Consider the following 24,060-nt stretch of genomic DNA (forward strand, 5'->3'; position numbering starts at 1 on the left):
ATAGGGAGTACGGTAACTGAAAAGATCAGATGTGAAAATCTATCAATTGTGCAAGAATTATACAATTCAGAGTTTTATACACAATGGGCAAGTGTACTACGGAGAAGTCTATGGAATCAAACAAACAGAGGGAGTACGGTGACCGAACAGATCAGATGTGAAAATCTATCAATTGTGCACAAATTATACAAATCAGTGTGTTAAGCTTAAATGCTATATGCACAATGGGCAAGTGGACTACGGAGATGTCTATGGAAGCTGACAAACAGAGGGAGTACGGTGACTGAAAAGATCAGATATGAAAATCTATCAATTGTGCACAAATTATACAAATCAAAGTTCTAAGCTTAAATGCAATAGCCAGAGTATGCACAAGTGGACTACGGTGAAGTCTATTGGACTTACTTGGACTTATTGCTTTCCTCCCTCGGATCCTGGGAACCTTGGAGCTAGCAGCCGTTTCACCATGGAAGTCCATATGCCTCTGTTTGTGACCATACTCCTTGCATTGTAGATTGATGTAATCCCAGGTTCTTGGTAGCTGCTTTTTATGTTGTCAAGCCAGCGCTTTGGGGGGTCTACCTCTAGGCCTGTGTCCAGGAAGTCTATGGAAGCAAACAAACAGAGGGAGTACGGTGACCGAAAAGATCAGATGTGAAAATCTATACAATTATGCACAAATTATACAAATTATACAGAGTATGTACAATGGGCAAGTGGACTACGGATATGGCTGGAGAAGTCTACAGAACACATGAATAATTATACTTTTTATTAAATCCCCTCCCCATTGACTGCCTCTAGATCTCTCCGCTAACACTTTCTCATCAAAAGTATAAAAATCACGGGGTGGGTGTTCTTTGAAGAATTCTGTACGGGGATGTGCCATGCAAACTTTTTCTATACCTTCTTTTCTCAATCTGTTTTTTTTTCAAACCATTCAGTACACCAATTTTGCACAAAAAACACATAGATTTACCGTAATTGAGCACAAGACAACCAGACTATAAGTTATCATATAGCGGAATTTGTATAGTTTGGTTCCGAAAAATCCCGTTATGTGATAACTTATAGTCTTTTTTTTTCAGTATTTGGCGGTCATTTTATGCGTCATTTTGAAAATATACTGACTGTTGGGAATTATTTTTCTTTATATCAACTTGAGTTTATGCTGGGCTCTTTAATTAAGCTAAAAAGGTTAGTTTGATTCAGAAATAGTATTCATATATGGTCATTTATAGTGATTACCTGCATTTGGCGGCCATTTTGGTCGCCATTTTGAAAATACACTTACTTTTGGGACGTTTTATCCATTATATCAACTTGAGTTTATGTTGGGCTCTTTAATTAAGCTACAAAAACGTTTGATTCAGAAAAAGTATTCATTAATGGTCATTTATAGTGATTACCTGCATTTGGGGGCAATTTTGGATGCCATCTTGGAAAAACCCACTTGGGGCCAGTTTATATTTTTGGGAACATCCTGAATATGTTTTGGGGTCATCTCAGGAACCTAAAAAAGTTGGTTTGGTTTAGTCCTGGGGGGGGGGGGGGGGGGGGATGCACAGGACGTGTCTCTAGCTCCCCGAGTATGTAGTATTGTGACTGTAATTGATATTTCCGCGAGAGCTTGGTGACCCCAAACCAGCTTGCTACAAGATATAATATCAGGAAAGTACACGCAGTATAGTGGCACTTCCCTGTTAAGGCGAGTGTTATAATTTTCCTGCTGTAGCCATTTAATTTTCATTTAACTTCTGTACATTTGCATTGTAATATTGATTTTAATAAAAATTGCATTTATATTTCCATAGGTCTTGCTGTTTTTGAGGTAAGGCCAAATGTATATCAAAACAATAGGGGTTTGCCCCCTTCCGTGATTAATTTTGTCTATGGGGTGGAAATGACACCATTTCTATGAAGCTTTGGTATCTCCATTATGAAACACACACAATTCTTCGTGTGTGTCAACTTTACTTGTCTCAATATTTGGGTGTTAACACTGATGTCATGATGCCCTCAAACCCGCCTTAATACATTTTGTGTATTACTCATAATCACATGTGTAAGCTCACAAACTAGCATAATTCACGTTATGTTCCAAAGCAAATGGGAATATAATGCGTCTTTATTATGTCGTGGTTACTTTACTTTGCCTTCCTCTTTCTCTAGTCCACAACTCACGGTTTGGGTAAGTGTGAACTTGAACTGTTCAGAGCTGTTCAGTTAGGCCTACATAGGACTCTTTACCTAGCTGGGGGTTTACAACCCCCCGAGCTAGGTACTGTTTTGCTATCGGATCTTTCTTCTTCTTCTTCTTTCTGGCAATAAATTTCAAAATGCTTCTCCTCCTACATGTTACAACCTACAGTTACGTAACTTGCACATATGTATCGGCTATATCCAGTGCCCATAGTGTCTTAACAGAATTGGGGTCAAAGGTCATTAAGGGGGAATTTCCGGTATTTAACTAAATACCTTCAAAATGCTTCTTCTGCCACATATTATATAGTACAATGATGTCATTTGCATATGCATCCTTTATACCACACGTCTATAACTTGCCTACATAATTGGGGTCATAGGTCATTAAGGGGGTTAAATCTTACAATTGTATTATCTGGACATCTGTAATGGGTATGGGACTCAAACTCGGTGACAACAAATCTCATGACCAGGGGCACAGTTCGCAGGGGTCAGGTCAAAGGTCATGCAGAGGTCAAACTTTAGAAATGCATTTCCTGGACATCTGTAAGGGGTACGGGGCTCAAACTTGGTGACAACAAACTTAATGATCTGGGGAACATTTTGCAGGAGTCAGGTCAAAGGTTATCTGAGGTCAAATCTTATAATTCTATTTTCTGGATATATGTAAGGGGTATGGGGCTGAAACTCAGTGACAACAAATCTCATGGCCAGGGGAACATTTTGCAGGGGTCATGTCAAAGGTCATGCAGAGGTCAAATTTTAGAAATGCATTTCCTGGACATCTGTTACATTTTGGAACATTTTGCAGGGGTCAGGTCAAAGGTCATCTTGGGTCAAATCTTAAAATTGCATATTCTGGACATATGTAAGGAGTATGGGCTCAAACTCGTTGACAACAAACCTCATGACCAGGGGAACATTTTTGGAACATTTTGCAGGGGTCAGATACCTCCACAACACCAACACGCCCCAGCAAGGTTTGTGGTCTATGACCACCATTTGCCACTAGTTGAACTTGTTTAAACACGGAAGTTGACAACACTATAACATTAACACTCTACATGTCTACAGGAAATCTGAGGGTAAGATTATTAAGTTGTTCTTGTCTAACCTGCATGATATATGTTCTAACTGTGCACGATACAATAGCAAAATGTCTTCTTTAAACATGCATGCAAGGGGTGGAGTGGGGGTGGGGTGCGTGTGTATGAGGTGCTATGAGGTGGGGGTGCATGCATGCAGTAGCGTGAAGTGTACATGTGGGGATATAATTCGTCGTTTTACAACTCTTTGCATTGCGCAAACGCGATTCGTCGCCGGGTGGGGGGGGTAGGGTGGCGGTTGGGGTGACACTTAACACGAACGACTATACAGGCATGCTCCCCCAGAATGATCCCCCTTTTTGTATATCAGCGCCGAAACACTTCCTCCCCCTAAAATTCAGAGCTCCGAAAGACTCGTGATTTTAAAGTTATAGCTCTTAAAGACCCCTAAATTGCTCATTCCTCACATTTCTCACAAGGTATCTGCCTTTGGTGTGAGAGGTCCCGGGTTTAATTCCCCGCAGTACCCCTCAAAATAAATTATATAATAATCCATTCTCCCCGTGGCTCATCTGGTAAAGCAGGGCAGATGACCCATGATAAAAGACCTCGTTACAGTCGGTTCCGATCAGGGTAACGCCCGATTGTCGGTACACTTGCCTGTCCTGTAAAACAATGCCCCGACCAGCTGTCTATGGTGACCCCTTCACCAGGTTCCTTGTGCCTGGCCGAAGTTTCGTCAGCGTTTGATATCTCCAAGATTTCAGCTGTAAATGCCTAGATATGCTTGACATAAAAAAGCTCCAGAAGACCCTACTTAGTAAATGTCATTATCATTAATACCATTAATACTGTTATTAGGCTCTACTTGTTACTTTCAAAATGGTAAAAAAAGCAGCTGAGGCACGATTTAGGTTAAAAATGAGAAAAAAATCCTCACTTTTTTCCTCACTTTGCAAATTTTTCATGTTTCATATTATTTTGTGATGGAAAAAGTGAAAAAGTTTTTTTTAACACTTTAGAAATTTTTCCCTTCGTTTATATGTTTCTTATTACTTTGTGAGGAAAAAAAGTGAGAATTTTTCATCACTTTAAATTCATTTGATTTCTTATGTTTTTTTATTATAAATTTTTTCATCACTTTAAATTTGTTTGATTTCTTATGTTGTTTTTATTATTTTATGAGGATAAAAGCAAGTTTTTTTAAAATCATTTCGCCAAGTCTTCATTTGTTATGTTTCTTATTATTTTGTGAGGAAAAAAGTGAGGATTTTTCATCACTTTGGAATTTTCTCATTTGTTATGTTTCTTATTATTTTGTGATGAAAAAAAGTGAGAATTTTTCATTTCTTATGTTTTTATAAAACAAAATAATAAAAAGCATAAGAAATCAAAAATTTCAAAGTGATAAAAAATTCTCACTTTTTTCCTCATTTTTGATTTCTTATGTTTCTTATTATTTTGTGTGGAAAAAAGTGAGAATTTTTTTATCACTTTAGAGAATTTTGTCATCACTTTGGAAATTTTTCATTTGTTATGTTCCTTATTATTTTGTGATGAAAAAAGTGAGAATTTGTCATTTCTTATGTTTTTATAAAACAAAATAATAAAAAGCATAAGAAATCTTAAAATTTCAAAGTGATAAAAAATTCCCACTTTTTTCCTCATTTTTGATTTCTTATGTTTCTTATTATTTTGTGAGGAAAAAAGTGAGAATTTTTTATCACTTTAGAAATTTTTCATTTATTATGTTTCTTATTATTTTGTGATGAAAAAAGTGAGAATATTTAATTTCCTATGTTTTTTTATAAAACAAAATAATAAAAAGCATAAGAAATCAAAAAAATGTCAAAGTGATAAAAAAAATCTCACTTTTTTTCCTCACTTTTGATTTCTTATGTTTCTTATTATTTTGTGAGGAAAAAAGTGAGAATTTTTTATCACTTTAGAAATTTTTCATTTGTTATGTTTCTTATTATTTTGTGAGAAAAAAAGTGAGGATTTTTTCTTAACTTTGGAATCTTTTCATTTGTTATATTTCTTATTATTTTGTGAGGCAAAAAGTGAGGATTTTTTATAACGTCACCAATTTTTCATTTGTTATGTTTCTTATTATTTTATGAGGCAAAAAGTGAGAATTTTGTCATTACTTTGAAAGTTTTTCATTTTGTTATGTTTCTTATTATTTTGTGAGGAAAAAAGTGAGAATTTTTTTATCACTTTAGAAATGTTTCATTTGTTATCTTTCTTATTATTTTGTGAGGAAAAAAGTGAGATTTTTTTCTTAACTTTGGAATCTTTTCATTTGTTATATTTCTTATTATTTTGTGAGGCAAAAAGTGAGGATTTTTTTATAACTTCACCAATTTTTCATTTGTTATGTTTCTTATTATTTTATGAGGCAAAAAGTGAGAATTTTGTCATCACTTTGGAAGTTTTTCATTTGTTATGTTTCTTATTATTTTGTGATAAGAAAAGTGACAATTTGTCATTTCTTATGTTTTTATAAAACAAAATAATAAAAAGCATAAGAAATCAAAAAATGTCAAAGTGATAAAAAATTCTCACCTTTTTCCTCATTTTTGATTTCTTATGTTTCATAATATTTTGTGAGGAAAAAAGTGAGAATTTTGTCATCAATTTGGAAGTTTTTCATCTATTATGTTCCTTAATATTTTGTGAGGAAAACAGTTAGAATATTTCATTTCTATGTTTTTTATAAAACAAAATAATAAAAAGCATAAGAAATCAAAAAATTACAAAGTGATAAAAAAATTCTCACTTTTTGTTTGTTTGTTATGTTTCTTATTATTTTGTGAGGCAAAAAGTGAGGATTTTTTTTATCACTTCACCAATTTTCCATTTGTTATGTTTCTTATTATTTTGTGAGGAAAAAAGTGAGAATTTTTTCATCACTTTGCAAATTTTTTATTTGTTAATTATGTTTCTTATTATTTTGTGGTGAAAAAAGTGAGGATTTTTTAAAATTTCTTTTATATTTTTTTTTATTTCTAATGTTTTCTATCATTTTGTGATGAAAAAAGTGAGGTTTTTTTTTATCAGTTCGCAAATTTTTCATTTGTTATGTTTCACATTATTTTGTATGAAAAAAAGAAGCTTTTGTAATTACTTCGGATTTTTTTCTGCATAATGTACAATGTTGCTTTAGCGCATGGACCGGGAAATTTATTATTATTATTCCATGCCCTTATATTTTTTGATTGCATTTCAGAATTTGGTTTTTCAAAGTGATGAAAAAGTGATGAATTAAGATGATGTCCAAAAAAAAAGGTGCCAAATTTTTTCCCTAAATCGTGCCATATCTAAAAAAAAAGGGCGTAGTATTCAGTTTATATTTTAACGCATGTAGATCGTATATGCTGCAAACATATTTCGATATTTATATATGGCCCTTTTTCAGAGTAACTGTCATTTCGGATATGCTTCATGTCTGACATCCGAGTCATCAGCTAACAGGAGAAAAATAATAACAACCCAAAATGGCAACAGTAACTGAAAAAGGTAGGTATGAACAAGGGAAGAGGCTTACGCATCATACACTGGAACATGGGAACATTCAAACATTTCAAACTAGCGCACGAGATCAAACGAGAGGTCTGGGGTCCAAGTCCCCGCACAGGCAGATATGCCCTGAGTGTGTACTCTGGTATATCTGCCTATGCATGTCATGTTTCCATTTGTAAATTCATGTTTAGGCTAATTGTGCTAGTGTGCGACGCGTAATTCTCCTTTCAATTATATGTAGGTATGAACTTTAGGATGATAACATGTCTTCGGTTTATTGAGATTAAAAGCAAGGTAAAATCATAAATAATGACGGAAGGCTTCGTATGAGAATTAGAACAACGATCACTTTGATTATTGTTCTTTCTTTAATCAAATCAGCAGTCCTAAATTAGCACTCAAATAAATGATTCACCTATTTCAGACTAATTTCGTTGACCCGTAGGACACGAAATTCGACCTTTTGCTTATAACTTGAGAACAGTCTTCACAGGTAGGTCAAACTATACTACAGGGTGTAACAATAAAATTTGTACAACTTTGAAAATAGAATGACACAAGTATGGCGCCTAATTTTTGGTTTGATATTAATATGTCTATCAAGATAATTTCTTTAGCCACCACATAAACTTTATTCCAATAAAATCATAGGTATGCAAGTGAAGATATGGTCAATTATGTAACCTAGTCTTAAAACCGCTTGGGCCACTTTTGCCTAAGTGTTACAAAAGTGACTGAATAGAGTTGAATGGACCAGTTGGACGGTGCTCTTATGATAGGTCGATTTAAACAATGGGGTATTCGAAGTTGTAGAAATGATTACATAATAGAATATCTCTTGAGCTTTTGTAAGTCACAACTAAGCACTGGTATAACAACCTCATTTACTAGAAATCGTCACTGCAGCTCAACACCTTCAACCCCAATTCACACTGGAAAAGCGTATTTTTATGGTTGTGACATTTGGTAGCACATGGAGTCAAGCAGAAACCATAAGATTGTTTATAGCTCATTTTCCAAACTCACGTCTTCCGTCAAGGCATACAATTACATATAGCTATGAGAAGTATGTAAAATTTGTTAACAGAAATGCTAGCAATAGTGGTTGCCCCAGAACAGCTAGAAGCCCACATAAACTTTATGTCAGAATTTTATTGCTTTGTACTTATGGGTGCAAAAACTGTTCTCAGTTTTACCAATGATATCTCAGGGATATGAGAAATTACTTTATTTATAAGATAATCTGAAAGAAATTTCATGACTTCATTTATATATTTTAAAGAAATATCATATTATTATTAAGTTCATGTTAATTATAATGAAAAAAAAAACACCACTTATAATTCTTTTGCGTCAGTTCTTTGATGTTCAATGCACGACAAGCACAATCTACGCGGTTCAAACTTGATATACGCTAACATGGTAAAAGTGGCCCAACACGTTTTCTGGACGATTTAATTAATCGGACATAACTTTTGAACCATAGGCAGTAAAGAAACCAACTAAACGTCTTCTTTTAGCCAAGATATTACTGATTCTATTGAATATAACATTTGTGCCCTAACTCTTTTAGTTTTTTCCTGAGAAGACAAAATGCAATTGTACAAATTTTATTGTTACACCCTGTATTTGTTGTCCGTAGGATGAAGCAAATGCTATGTATACTTTGGCGTGGTTCAGATTAACACACACCGTTTGAATCACAAAAAGACACCTAGAAGACACCCCTTGTAAAATATGCACAAACAGTATTTGGTGCCAAGATTGTACCCAAACAAAATGAAGCACTGGTGACACTTCTAAGTGTACTATTTGCTGTTCCATTTCGCTATTACAAAGTTATTGTGCCAGTAGACAAATACTCCCGGTAAAGATCCTTGTTACTTGACACCACAGAGCATCACTGTGCTTGACACGCAGACCACCCATGCCCATTGTGCAGCCCTTGGAAACAGACATAGTCCTTGGCAACAGGCATCGAGCAGGTTGACTATTGATGTGTCAGATCTTTGGAACTGTCGGGATTCTAGCAGAGGATGATTTAAGGAAGCCCCATCATGCACTGTAAAAGTGTTATCACTAGAGTTTCAACTGCCACTTTACTTTTCAAATCCCATTGAATTCTGTGCAAAAGATGTTGTTTTAGAATTGCCCGTGTGTCATTATTACGTGGTCGATTTCAGATCTAAAGTGATGTATGCATGAAGGATAATTCACACCTTCTGTAGATAACATAAAATGTGAAATCGACCAACCCTTTCAAGGTGTTTTTATTGTAAATTTATCTGTCAAAATTCAAATTTCACCATGCACGTGTGTATGCAGTGGGCGGGCAGTGGTGTCATGTTCACTCACACAGCTGTGCTAACCGCAAGACTTGCTGGGAAGTGCTTAAATCATCCTCTGGGATTCTAGCTGACGGGTGTCAGAATTCTGGAATTCCGACAGCTGTCAAAAAGTTGGAATTATTTTCTTAATCAATGTTTAAAGTGATATTCTGAAGGGGGAAAACCCCGATTTAGTTGCATAATGTTAGCTAATGTTGTCGGCGCAGCTGTCCGTTTGGGTTCGGGCAGCCCTGTTAGCATGATTAGTAGCTAGGGTTACAGGATGGTGGGGTGGGAGAGGGGCGGCCTTCCCAGCAATCAGGACGTGTCCCCTAGTGCCGTATTGAAACGGATATGAGAACCATAGGCCTAGGCCTAAAAGTAAATGACTGTTTAATAATGTAGAGGGGAGGGGAAGTATACTGGAATTTAGTAAATTTCTTTTGTATGTTGTTAATATAATTTTAACAATGTTGATGAACTTGAATAAAGAAACAATATGAAAAGCAAAATAAAACAAGAACCGATTTCCATTGTTTTAAACGTATGTTGAAATGTTTTACAATAAATAGATAAATAAATGAATAAATAAAACAAATTAATATATAAATCCCTTTCTTTTTAAATTCCGTTGCTTATAAATAAATACCTAGTACAATACAAGTACTTTACTCATAATTGTATTTATTTATTTATTTAGGTATTCTATTTATTTGATCAATTATTTCTTTATTTATTTGGGTGTTTTCAATTTAAAGTTCCTAATGTTTGACACTGAGAATATCCCCGGAGAATATAGTCACAATTCTGGGAATTTTAATAAAATTCCCAATATTTGACAGTAAGAACATCGTCAAAATTCTGGAATGTTAAAATTCCTAATATTTGACAGTGAGAATATTGTCACAATCCCGGAATTGTGTTAATTTCTAATATTTGACAGTGAGCATATTGTCACAATTCTGGAATCTTCAGAAGATTCCTAATATTTGACAATGGAGCATTGACACAATTCTGGAAATTTTTAAGTTCCTTATTTTTGACAGTGAGAATACTGTCAGATTTCTGGAATTTTGATAGAATTAGATAAGAAACACAAAATGCGTGAATGAAAGAAGGAAAGTGATAGTAGGCCCATTCTTTTTTGTCGCTTACTTTAATAATAGTAGGCCTATTTAGAAATTGTTCCCAAATTTTGACAAATTTTCAAAGTTCCTTACATCTGGCTTTGCAAGATTTTATTTGCGTACTTCTACAATTAGAAGAACTTATCCTACATCATTTTTATATTATTGACAAGCACGGTCTGGCAGCATGGACCAATCAGCGTCCTTCTACCGGGCATTTACACAAACAGCACGGAGGTCATTCCGTTCCTATTTCGTGTCAAATGACACGAATAGGCACCATCCCAAGATTTTGACAGCGCCCCCTGTCGAAATTCCAGAATTCCGACAATTCCAGGTTTCTGACTTGGAATTGTCGAAATTCCAGAATTACGACAGGGGGCGCTGTCGCAATTCTAGAAATCTGACAATTCCAAGTTTTTGACAGGCTGCGTCAGAAACATGAACTGTCGTAATTCTAGAATTCTGACAATTCCAAGTTTTTGATGGGCTGCGTCAGAATCTTGGAATTGTCAAAATTCCAGAATTTCGACAATTCCAAGAATCTGATGCAACACTATGTCCGTCACCCAGGGCAAATCCCCTTTTGGGGAAATATGCGCACTTTGGTTTACTCCAAATCTTCTTCGTTCTAAATGGATAGTGGCACCTTGGATACGCGTTCACACTTGGATAAAACATGCCAAGATTTGATGTTTTCATTCAGCTTACATGATACATCTAAACTCACTCCTACTGCTAGATAGATCCTGTTTAAACATTTCCAGAATACATTGCACCCGGGTGACATTGCAACATACTGGGTGATTTCCCAGACCAAATGTAGATCTGGCTGGGGGGGTCACAACAACCCCCCCTCTTCTTAGTACGTGTTACAAAATATGGCTCAGTAGAGCTAGGGTTAAATCATTATTATTGTACTTTCAGATACAGCATTACCATATATAATGCTAAGCTATCAATGGGACTCGAAAGAAAGAGTACGCAAACTTAACAAAAAACTTACAGCGTCGGGATACAGAGTGTGGATTGACGACGAACAGATGAGTGAGTGCCATATAACCATAAATTAAAGTCCTCACAAAGAGTAACACAGCCGTAACAAATACGTCCATAGCTTCAGCAATATTAATCGTAATTACAACATTTTAATATTCGCCCAATTTCGTTCAATATCAATATCACATCAGTGTTTTATTTGAAAAAGCAAAAAGCAAACAAACAAACAAACAAACAAAAACAAATAAACAAATAAATAAAAAAAACATGAATTTAAAAGCAGTTGTAAATTGTATTGATCTGAATTCAGCGCGAAGATAATGGTAGGTTTTACTGTGCCACAATGCTTGTAGTTTGTAAGCACTGATCTCTGTAAGTGCAACTTTTAAACTCGTTTTTCCTTTGAAAATACCGATGTGGTGTTAATATTAAACGAACTTAGGCGAATTGGGTCTTATTTTTTTAAATAAAATGCTAGAGTGAACAATAGCCCACGAGGAGTGACACAGGTCAAGAACTTATATAGGCACCAAGGCACTATAAAAGACAACCACATGGGCCAATCAGTGGTTCACATCAGCTTGGGAACAACAGGAGTGAAAAGGGTACAGTACAACATCAGACTCTGCTCTAGAAGGATGATGCGCCATTGTCAGATATGTCTCCGACTACTCCATCTGGTAGGCTATTCTAAACGTGAACCGCAGTGTGGAAGAAGGTCCTGCCAGTAGATATGGTTCTAGAAACTGGTACCGTGAGAGTATGGCAAGGCATGAACAAGCCTTGGGGGTCAAGCCGGAGCGGGTAGCTCTTCTGACTACAAAATGCTTTGGTAGCAGTGCCTTCAGATCTGGTGAGCACAAACTGGTGTGCATTTTGTAGAGGACTGTTGCTGCAGCCACTTGAGGTCTTTGATGGAGAGATGTTATGTTCAGCTCTGTGCTTGCTTCCTCTTCGCTCACGCCTATGATTCGAAGGACCTTCCTCTGGATACTGCGCGAACATAAATTACGCCGTTCTTTCTATGTTAAAATATTGTGAATAGTTCTAAAGCTATAAAGGTATTTCTAACGGCTGCGTTTTTGTTAGATCTTTATTCTCTGAGAAGACTATGTAGTCAGTCGATTAACTATTCCTGACGTAACATGTTGTATTTCTATTAAAGAAGTATAAGATGCTTCAAAAAAATCATATCGTAAACACCGCATAATAATTATATACCAGCAGTTCCCGACAATTAACTTATTATGCACTCATATGGGCTATCTGAATGATTGATTTTATAGGTGCTCCTTCCCGAGGGTGATGCACCAAATAAGGATGTTAAACTAATCATGATAATAATATTGGGTTTTATTCTTACAGAAGGTGATTTGTTGGGATCCATGGCAAAAGCTGTAGAGAATGCTGCTACTGTGCTTATATGCGTATCGGCAAAATACCAAAAAAGCCAGAACTGTCAATCAGGTATGCCTATATGCAATAGTTTATTAATAGGCATGTCCACTAAAAATTGAAGTACTTTTAAATTGATTCAGACCTAACTTATTGGCTGGGAATTGATGAAAGAAACATTTTGGCGTTTAAATAATCTTAATCGCACGTTTCATTCCAGAGATATGGCCTTTTGAGTGTTACGGTTTTATATAGGGCTGCTAGAACATGTTAAAAGTTAAAGTCCAAAAGGATTACTAACAGAAAGTGCAATTTTAAGGTACTTTTTCTTAATGTATTTATTAACTAGCGTTATCTGGAACATTATATTTGCTTATAACAACATGAAAATAAGATCAACCTGAAAATTTAATCGATTTTGTTGACATACAACAAAAATATAAGACCTCAAAACCGATGGTTTGTTTGGTGAAACCTCAAGCATGATCATAGATGGCCGCCATGGAAAATATCTCCATAGAGGAGATGAACAATAAGTGCATTATTTCAAATGAATAGCGGTAGTCTTAAACATTGTTCAATCTTTTAAGGTCAGCACATTTTATCTTCAAAAATTATTATATTTCATCATGGCATAAGTTTGGTGACATTAATCACTACCAATTTTGAGAAATTTGCTCCAACTCAAAGGTTATCTTTACTACATTGAGCAATACACTGTGTGTGCATGGAAGCCATGATGGATAGCATATGAAATGGACATGGTAGTGAGAAGTGCACGGGGAAGTAAAAGATTTGAGACGGGCCGTGGTAGCCTTAAACATTCTTAAATTTCTTAACATCCTGCACATTTTGTCTTCAAAAATAGTTAAATTTTATGAGTATGTAAGTTTGCTTGTCTGATTCACTCCAAATTCGGAGATAATTGCGTTTGAACACCTGATGCACGGAATGGTGTCACTTCAACCTGTTGTAGTTCTCATCTCATTAAATTTTTCATTAAAAAAGTTGATCTCTTCATGAAGGAAGGTCCTCTCTATTTACTGACCAAACAGGAAAAAGTTTGGTTAATGTTTTCTGGTGGAATCAGGAATTTCTTGAAACACCCTGATATAGGCCTACATTTGGATCAAAACAAGTATGTACGCCATTTAACAGGCCTGGGATTTCTTGTATCGATCATTTTCTCCATAGACAATACGTGTGTGAGTGCACGCACACAGTAAATGAAAAATCGTTCTAGTGGAAACTGTATTGACAGTGGTCATCCCTAGTATTAGGGTATGATGTAGGGAGGGGGTAGCATGACCCTCCAACACTGTGGGTAATACGGGGAAATTGTCTGCCACGAAGGTGTCAAATTTTGTGTTTTCAATGTTGCACACATTATGAAAATCCTTGGGTATGTGATCCTAAACAAATTTTTACATTGGTATTGAAAAGACATATCATCAGCCTGCTACGCTAATTGCCCAAGTCATTTTTACAGGTTTCTCATTTGCAATTATGATTTTCTGAGTAATAAACCCATAATTAATAAAAATTTCTAGCCGCATTTTTCATTAACTTGTGGAATACATCTATTTTGATGTATTCGACAAGTTAATGTAGAATGCGGCTGCAAATTTGATTATTTATGGGTTTATTACTCAGAAAATCAAAATTGCAAATGAGAAACATGTAAAAATGACTTAGGCAATTAACGTAGCACGCTGACGATATTCTTTCTTATGGATGGCACACACCCTGATTCTAGTAATTAACATTAAAATGGACCAAGTTACACATTAACCTATAAGGGTTATGGGAACAAACTTCAGGGCTGACAATTTCCGACCAGAAGGCACCATATTACCCAAATTGCACATCTTATTATTGATACGTACCCTATGGGGTTATGGGAACAAACTTAACAGCTAACAATATTACCCACAATGCTCAGCAAACATGCTACCCCCAGGTATGATGTAAAAACCCTTTTATATGGTATATTTATTTAATGAATGTAAATATATGTATAACATAATATTGTACAGGTGAAAAATGTAAAGGCCATTTAGTTATATTTAGAGTGCACACTGCATAGATTAAGCATATCATGTGAGGAATGTCACACATTTTATAAAAATAATAAATCTTGGTGATTGGTCTGTCGTTTTTTATGGTGCTACCATACTTCTTATCAAATCTGTTCAAAATAACCGTGGCAATGAAGAGTATTTTGTACCCTGCAATGACATTGTTGACTATTCCAGTTGGTTGTAACCAGAGCAGTGTTAACCCTATCCCAGTGTACAATGCGATGGCACTTGCCACCAAGTGAATACATTGCTATACCCTATGGTCGTACACAGGTCCATTTCAAAGTATCACATTTTGATACTCATTAGGCATATGGTAAACCTGGGACATTGGTGAATTACGATACACTGTGTTTTAAATTAACATTGCAAAGAAGCATTTCAGGCACCCATGGTTAATTGGTTATAGAGTGTAAAATTTGACATAAGCGACAAAAAAAACCCCTGTTCTACGGGCGGACGGACCTTTTTAAGTAGGGTTGAGCTTTTGTTTTATTTCTTTGCAAATGACCTTAAAAATCACCAAAATCTCAATATATTGCAATATTTCAAAATTTGGGTCAGTATTTAATTCTCGCGATTCCTAATACGATGCACCACCAGCAGTTGCTTTTTCAGTCCAATTTTTTACCTCCAGGGTCAACATCGCAGCAAGTGTGATAATAATGATGCTGAAAACAGCTCCATGGAATACGGTACTTTAATTGTAAATTGCTATTTTAATGTGCTTTCATGTGTAACATCATTATATTGCCCTTTAAACACACAATGGACGTAGTGTTCCTGTTGTATTCGTATTACATGGGCTTTGGATGTTGACTATTTCCCATCATGCACTGCATATTTTGGCTTCTCTTCTGCAACCGCGGGAGGCGCATCAAAGTTTTCCTAAGTTTGTTAAGGATGACCCCGTTTACAATTCCAGGTCACCAACGCTAACGCAAAAGACACGGTCAAGCGTTGGGTATGGCTTGTGCAAGAGATTGATACTTATATTGCGAAGACCAAATCAAATGTGCTGCAGACGACAAACATCTGCATTTGTCTTTCTTTTACTGTCACATTGTAAAGTGCCAAATAGTGAAAGTGCTATTTCAATACCTTTAGAAAATATTTCTCTGTGATGACTCATGTTGATTTTGGCTAAATACATTGTATTTTCACTCAAAAGGGTATGCGATTCCGCTTGATTCATTGTGCACCAATTTGACCCCCTAGCTTACTGAATAAATACTGCGGTTTTCTGATCTTGATTTGAAAAGGTCTATTGTGAATCGATCAGATTGTACAGGAAAAATTTGCGACGCCTAATATTGTACAAAATGTATATATTGTATAGCTAATTGTATAAAACAAAATAAATCATGAACAAACATTGGATTGCATTGCACAGTGTAATAAACACATTTGCCATTGTGATTTTATTGCTTTACATGTATCGACTGCTCAGTGCCAGAAGTGGGTAAGTGCATTAGCTTCCCTGTGAACATTTTGACAGTTTATTGTACTGATCTACACATGGCAGCTATTGCACTTACACTTCTGTCAGATATTGTGGACCAAGTTGCCGAGAAAACATTTTGATCAATCTCCCAAAGCTTGAATTTGCCTTTTGGAACTGGCAGATGCAATAGGATAGAGTTGTCAGTATTAAGTATCAGTGGCCGCATACAGGGCCGGATTTACCTTTTGCTGGCACGTCAGCATGATTGGCCTCCCAGGCTCTTAGGATGGTACAAATGCGCATGAAGCACAAAAAAAATGTTACCATATTGAAGCTAAAATGGTTGAAATGGGAACAAATTCATGTGAAGTATGCAAAATTGGCACATTAAGCTGAAATGGTCAAATATGAGATTACACACACATGCATTAAATTTCGCCCCTGAAGATTGTGACCCCTGGGCCCGGGCTCACTTGGCCCTAAATCCGACCCTGCCCTGGGGAGGGTAATTCCACCAGAAAAACTTGAGGTTTTTACATCTTTTTCTATCTAGTTTGGATTCAGTGGGTGTTAGTCTGGGGGCCTTGGCCCTTCAAATAGTCTTAATTAAACTCAACCCAGAAAGTATCGAAATGATTATAGATGGTCAGATACATCGGGAACTGAAATATATAGCAAAAACTTAATTAATGTATATAAAGCGCAGCTTTCTCCTGCGCATTTTGATACCACTTTTGTTGCCTTACGATATCATGTGGTCGAGTTATGGGCGCTTGAGTGGCTTCAAGTCGGATCTTTAAAGTTGCACTTAGCTCCTATTCAAGCCAAATGCGTTCATTGTGTACATACACAAAAAAAGAGTAAGACAAAGGACACCAATGTGCTCTGTTCACTTAACCATGAACTTTACTTTATTTTACTCCTTCGACTTCCAGCTTCAATACTTGCTACCCTCTACTTATCTCTGACTTATCGCATGAACTCTTTCTGCTGACATCTCAATACTTGGTGTGCCCACCATCACTGTCTATCACTGCCTGGATTTGTCATCGCATGCTCTAAACAATGCATTTGGCTTGAATAGGAGCTAAATGCAACTTTCAAATTCCGACTTGAAGCCACTTAAGCGCCCATAACTCGACCAAATGATATTGTAGACTGTAGAGCAACAAAAGAGGTATCAAAATGCACAGGAGAAAGCTGCGCTTTATATACATTAAATAAGTTTTTGCTATATATTTCAGTTCCCGATATATCTGACCATCTATAATCGTTTCGATACTTTCTGGGTTGAGTTTATTACTTGAAATGCTGCCTCCTATTGCAAACATCACACATCAAAGTATTTTAACAATTGAATGAAACTTACAGATCAAAAAGTTGCAAAACAGGCTTTTGGGGTGAGTTTTGGCTATTCCAGTTGAAATCAAACATTTATCAGCAGTGGGCCCTATTGTCCGAACTGCACGTTTTGTGTATTAAAGGTTTAATTATTGTACGCCTGATGTGTGTTGAAAGCAATGGGGTCTGATACGGGAAACAATGACAGAAGCAAAAATAGCAACTTTGGAATCTGTACCTTCCATCCCTTTGTGTTTCATAACTGGCTGATTTCTGCACTGATATCATCAATGGGCACATTACTGTCAATAAATCTCCTCACTTTTACTGTAAAATAGGTGCTTGATTACTTGCTTGCAAGCTTATGTCCACTTGTCTAGTCGGACTCCGCTGATGGCTCTCCACACAACTCTGTTCTGCATGCAGTTCCTAATGTCTTGTCTCTCTAGTCCAGTATCCTCGATTAGTTGCTTCATGTAGTCCTTCTGTGGTTGTCCTCTTGATCTTTTACCATGCGTAGGCTGCCACAGCAAACTCTGGAAGCTGCCTCTGTTTCACTTCTGGCACAGTGTCCAGCAAATCTCAGCCTTTTTGTTTTCAGCCTTTCGGAGATTGGGGAGAGATTGTTGTACAGCCCCTTATTGGTGGTGTGCGACTGCCAGGTAACATTAAGTGCTTTTCTCAGTAGTCTTGTATAACAACCATCAAGCGCCTTCCTAAACTTTGATGTAATTGTCCAGGCTTCTGCACCATACATCAGAACTGATTTGACTGTGGTGGTGAAAAGCTTGGTTTTCAGATTTCTAGGCAGGTTGCTCTTCCATATCCTGTTCATGCTGTTGCAGGCCCTCCATGCCTGGGCTTTCCTGATGTTAAAATCCTTTTCACTGCTGCCAATCCAAGCCCCAAGGTATTTGAAATCGTCTACTACTTCAAGATCGCTTCCATCAAGTGTTCGGATTGATAATAAGGTATGATTCATAAAATGCTACCTTGAAACTATTTGTTGTCAGTGGTGGTGCCAGAAATTTTTTTTTTTTTTTTTGGTGGCATGGGGGCAAACTGAAATTTTGCAAGCGGTAATAATACAGGAGATGTTAAGAGGGCCCACACTGCCCCTTGTCCATGGGCCCGGAAGGCTCTTGCTGCACCCTTTCAGGGATTCAAAATCAACAAATTTTGCGTAACATTGCCACAAAAAGTGGATATTTTCGTACTTTTAGGATAATTTTGGGTGTTTACTGGGAGGCAAGAGTTCTGACTGGGGGAATTTTAAGCGGTTTTTGAACCACAAATCTTGCCTGCTTTTACAATTACTTTAGGTAACAGATGTAAAGCAAGAGCGGTACACAAACCAGAAAGCTGGATCCTTTTTTTTTTTTTTGAACCAACAAAAACAAAGCGAAAACAAAACACCCCTACCCTACCCAACCACATACCACCCACCCCTAACCCACCACTATCCCACCTCATCCATCTCTAATCACACCCCTACCATTACCACACCCTGGCCTTATCCACCCTACCCAGTTCGAGAACCTCTAGCTTTGCTACTTGAAAGTTTTGTTACTCTATGGGTCTAACCCATATACAGCATGATTAAGAGAAAATTATCATGTGCCAAATAAGAGATGTGCAAATTATCAACTTTATAATAATATCATTTTTTGGGGGCTTGAAAAATCTAATCAGGTGTACAGCTGATGCATATCCTTCCTCCCACCAAGTGGCATCCCCATAGGTCTTACAGATTCCCAGATATACCATACAGCTCTGGTTGAACACACAGACAGAAAAGTATTTACTAAACTTGATCTTGAACATATCCTCATGCGACTGCTTTACTGTGCAGCTATTATTTGAAGGCACCATGCCCTGTGCACTGTTTAGCTATAGTACAGTGCTTGATCAATTCAAGCACCCTGATTGGTTGAAAGTTTCCAATACATATTCAATGGCTTTCAAATATTACTGCTCCTCAAATCTTGTTATCACAATAGTTGCGGTGTTTAGAGTGTTGACATTTGTATCAAAGGCATCTCATATAGGTGAGATGACAGAGGAGAGCCTTTGCAACAAGTAATGCTGGACAATAAGATATTTTATAAATATTTGGTGCTATTCAGCGCATTGTTGGAAGCTGTTGGACAAGGTGACCTTCAACATCTTTCCAAGAATAAGAGGCTGTCAATTAAGTCCTGGGAATTAAGTCTTCACAATGCAGTATTGTTGCTACTTTATTCTTTTATTCGTCTATTTATTAATATCTTAATGAAAACCAAAACTTAAATATATAATATAACACACGGAAGTAGCATCAACATTTCGTATTAACACGTAATATGCGCTGGACAATAAGATTTTCAAAAAATATTTGGTGCTATTCAGCTGATTGTTGGACAAGGTGACCCTCAACATCTTGATGCCAATTAAGTCTTCACAATACAGTATTGTTGCTACTTTATTCATCCATTTATTAATATCTTAGTGAAAACCACAACTTTTAATATAACACACAGAAGTAACATCAACAATTTTTGTATTTCATGACACCTTTAATTTGCACCACGTAATGCTGGACAATAAGATATTCTATAAATATTTGGTGCTATTCAGCTGATTGTTGGACAAGGTGACCCCCAACATCTTGATCCCAATTAAGTCTTCACAATACAGTATTGTTGCTACTTTATTCATCCATTTATTAGAGAAAATCACCCCTTTAATATAACATGCAGAAGTAACATCAACAATTTTTGTATTCCATGATATTTTGATAAAAAAGAAAATTCTTCAGTACGACCAGTACACCTTTTAATATAACACACAGAAGTAGCATCAAAAAAAAAATTGTATTCCATGGCATTTGATAAAAAAGGACATTCTTCAGTATGACCAGGTCAGGGTGTTATTGGAAACTTTATCTATTATTCACATCTTGAGCCCAAAAAGTTTTAATAAAAGAGGCCATCCTATACTGCATTGTCAGTAATAAACGCTCCCCCTCTAATAAATGCCCCCGCCATATTTCAAAGAAAAAATGACCATATTGTGCGAGTAGTCAGTAACTTCCATTTCACTAAGTTTTCACTGAGTAAGTCAAATTCTTGTTTAAAATGCACTTACAGATGTAATTTCGTAGCATTACAATTTTTTCTGAAATTTAGGCTTTTTCATAATTTTTGGCAAAATTGAGCATTTTTCAACCATTTTGGGTGAAAATTTCTCAAAGTTGGTCAAATTTTTTTTTTAAATGGGTCCTAGATATTTATATCGAGTTTTTTAAATTAATGACAAGATTTTTTGTTACGTTGCCTGAAAAAAATTGTGGGAAAAACAGTTTTGGGGTATTTTCTCTAAAACTAAGCATTTTTGTCCAAATTTGACCTCACAGATGGAGTCATAAAGCCTTTGCCATTTTGAATATGTATAATGTTTATATAGTTTAGACCAAAAATTTAGCAGTTATGAGGCCAAAAAGTTTTCATAATTCCAGGGTTAAGACCAAAAACCAAGCTTTAAAATTGGGGAGGGGGATGTAATGTAAGTCAGTGGTGTTCAATGAACTTAGATACCAAGTTCAATGTTTATTTGAAAATGTAATAAAAAATAATCATGTAATTTTTTTAGATACCATGAAACAAAATGAATGTCTTTTCAACTTACTAGACCTTACAATTTTTTCCATTAAAGCCTTAATGTACGATTTCCTCTGTTCAAATTTGTTATTAATATTATTCACTCAAAATGCTGAAATAACGCTAGTAATAATTATCCATTTTGAGCTGAAATAACAAGGTAAAGTGAAAGAAACACTGCTGGTTATTTTGGCCGTTTAACACACAGTTCTATAGGAGGACATAATGTCATAATTCTTGAATTATGACATTATGTCGAACTTTGCTCTGTTGACCTAGCTACAAGCACAACAAATTTGGCTGATTCCATTTAGGTGCAAGTTGGGACATGTGTAAACATTACAAATATGCCAAAAATCAGGTTTGAAAAAATTAACCAATTTCATATTATAAGATCGTACATTATGGCTTTAAGAATTCTAAATTTGAATCCTGTATAAAACACATGTGGGTATTATGATAAGCCCACCGTTTGCTATAAGCCCATTCCTTTTTTTTCCCAAAACATTCTAGTCTTGTTTGTACATGTACATCTCAGCTGCATGACACACTGCCAACAATCATGATAATATTCTGATTGGCGAGCTAATACACACATTGTAGGCACTGGAATGAAATGATCATTTTCTTCGTTTTACCTCATTTGTTTGGCTTGAAATGTAAAATTTTCTTCGGAAGGGAGTCCCATATTTACAAAAAGTCGGTGTCAATAAAATTGAGACCCAGGCTATTTCGGTAACAATATTTTTTGCCCCCCCCCCCCCCCCCACCACTGATACACCTTACCCCCTTAGGCTAAAATTGTATTGAAATCAGTCTTTTTGAATAAAATAAACACACTATCTGTGGTCATCTTGTGAATCCCTACATTTTGGTCATCAAAACTTTTATGACCCCTATTTTTCTTTCCAAAATTTATGACCCCCAGTATATTTGGGACCCCCCCTTCCGAAGAAAATGATAGCCCGAAAGCACGATGAGGATTTGAGAATACTACCAATGCAAAGAGCACTTGCGAATTACCTAAAATGTGGATAATCTCAAAAAGTCCAAATTTTGAGTTAGATCATCACATGTTGCAGAGCTTTGAAATTACTCTAACCATTCATCTGCATTTTGTTGCTTTTAATTAACTGTGCTCAAGTTATGACTACCCAATCAAATGGAAACTTTTTGGTGATGTTTTCACATGCCTTATGTCAAGTATATAATGCGACATTTTAACAAGTTTTTCAGTTCTGCTGCAATTTTCAGTTATCCGCTGCCATTTTCTGATTGAAGTTATCATCAGATGGTAACTATGAACTTGAGATTATAATCAGATCTACTGGACTTACATTTTGATGAGTGGCTATATTTTGCCAGGGGGGATAGTCCATACAATCATCCCCCAATGTTGACGTCTGAATATGGGTTTCTGACCAAATTAACCTAATATTTGCCCATTTTAGCCCCAAAAGTGCAAATTTTCGTGCACATTTATTCCACTTTTGCATGCACCATATGTCATCAATTTAGCTTCAAAATAGCATTTGTACCATAAACTTATTCTGTTGTCAAAAGGTGCTGGATTAACTATACTTCAAGAATTTTTTCCAACCCCATCCCCCCAATGTCAAAAAGAAATCTACGGCACTGCATCAGGCCCACTGATGTTAGCCACTCATAAAAATGTAAGTCCAGTAGATCTGATTATAATCTCAAGTTCATAGTTGTTATTACCTGGATGAATGAAAATCTTCATAATCGTATCAGATGGTAACATTCTGGTAAGCACCATATAACAACTAAAGCATTTATAGGGCGCCATCTATCTAGGCAGCCTAATCCGAGGTGCTACACAAAATAGAAACAAAAATGACACAAGAAAATATACACATACCTGAAACTGATAAGAAGCATATTTAGCAAAATTGTACTTTGAATTGGAACATTATATGAAATCAAAAAGCATATGGAAAAGTAACTTAAAGACACATTAAATATTATATGCAGATTGGAACAAAAATGTTTTTAAATGATTCTTAAAAACATCAAGTGATACACAACAATGAATGTCCATAAGGGGAGTGTTCCGAAGTTTTAGTGCACATGAAGAAAACGCTCTATCACCATACAAGGAAAAAGTTTTTGTGTTAAAAGAAGAAGTTTATCTGGCGATCTCAGAGTCTGTGTTGGCACATACAGAGTAAGAAGTTGGTTTACAGAAGGTGCAAGTCCATGTAGGGATTTCCATGTGAGCAGAAGAATTTGGAATTGAATCCTTGGACGAATGGGTAACCAGTGAAGCTGTATAAGAGTAAGGGTTATGTGATCAAATTTGAGAGTACACGAGCAGCTGCATTTTGGGTTCGCTGAAGCTTATCAAGGAGAGTGTTTGAAATTCCATATAAAAGTACATTTCCATTATCAAGTCGGGAGGTGACGAGAGCATGAACAAGAATAGAGGCAGTGTCATCAGAAAGAATTTTTCTGATTGAGCTAATATAACGAATTTGAAAGTATGCAGACTGACATATTTTCTTCACTTCAGCCATTATGTTTTCATCAAGGAAAATCCCTAAGTTTCATGCAGAATGTGTAGATTTAATGTTAGCATCAGCAATTTGAATCAGTATTTTGAATTTTATTGTGCATTCGCAGTGTATGATAAGTTCAGTGTTTTCGTCATTTAATTTTAACTTGTTTACAGATATCAATCAATTTAACTAGTCAATCAACTGTATTTGCAATTATTTAGTGTCACTTGTTTATCTTGTAAACTGTTTGCAAAAAAGTCACCGTGATTTGCACAGAACACGTTTGTAAAACTTACGTATCTTGATCATGGTAGCTGCATACAGAAATGGATTAATGCAGGAGTTGAGGTAAATCACATAAGAGAGTTGGTCACGATGGTATGCAGTATTACATTGGGGACAAAAGGTGGCAA

General features: G+C 36.0%; 1 protein-coding gene across 1 annotated transcript in view; it reads left to right on the forward strand.

Moving 5' to 3' along the window:
- The first annotated feature begins 3,249 nt into the window (after window positions 1-3,249).
- Window positions 3,250-24,060, forward strand: part of LOC140163932 (uncharacterized) — a 51,919-nt gene continuing 31,108 nt past the window's right edge. The window contains exons 1-4 of the mRNA XM_072187235.1: window positions 3,250-3,290; window positions 6,673-6,773; window positions 11,158-11,277; window positions 12,595-12,696. Of these exons, the coding sequence (XP_072043336.1) occupies window positions 12,634-12,696 (63 nt within the window). The 5' untranslated portion in view covers window positions 3,250-3,290; window positions 6,673-6,773; window positions 11,158-11,277; window positions 12,595-12,633. The remainder of the gene's footprint in view (window positions 3,291-6,672; window positions 6,774-11,157; window positions 11,278-12,594; window positions 12,697-24,060) is intronic.

Source organism: Amphiura filiformis, chromosome 11 (assembly GCF_039555335.1).
Source record: "Amphiura filiformis chromosome 11, Afil_fr2py, whole genome shotgun sequence".
NCBI lineage: Eukaryota > Metazoa > Echinodermata > Ophiuroidea > Amphilepidida > Amphiuridae > Amphiura > Amphiura filiformis.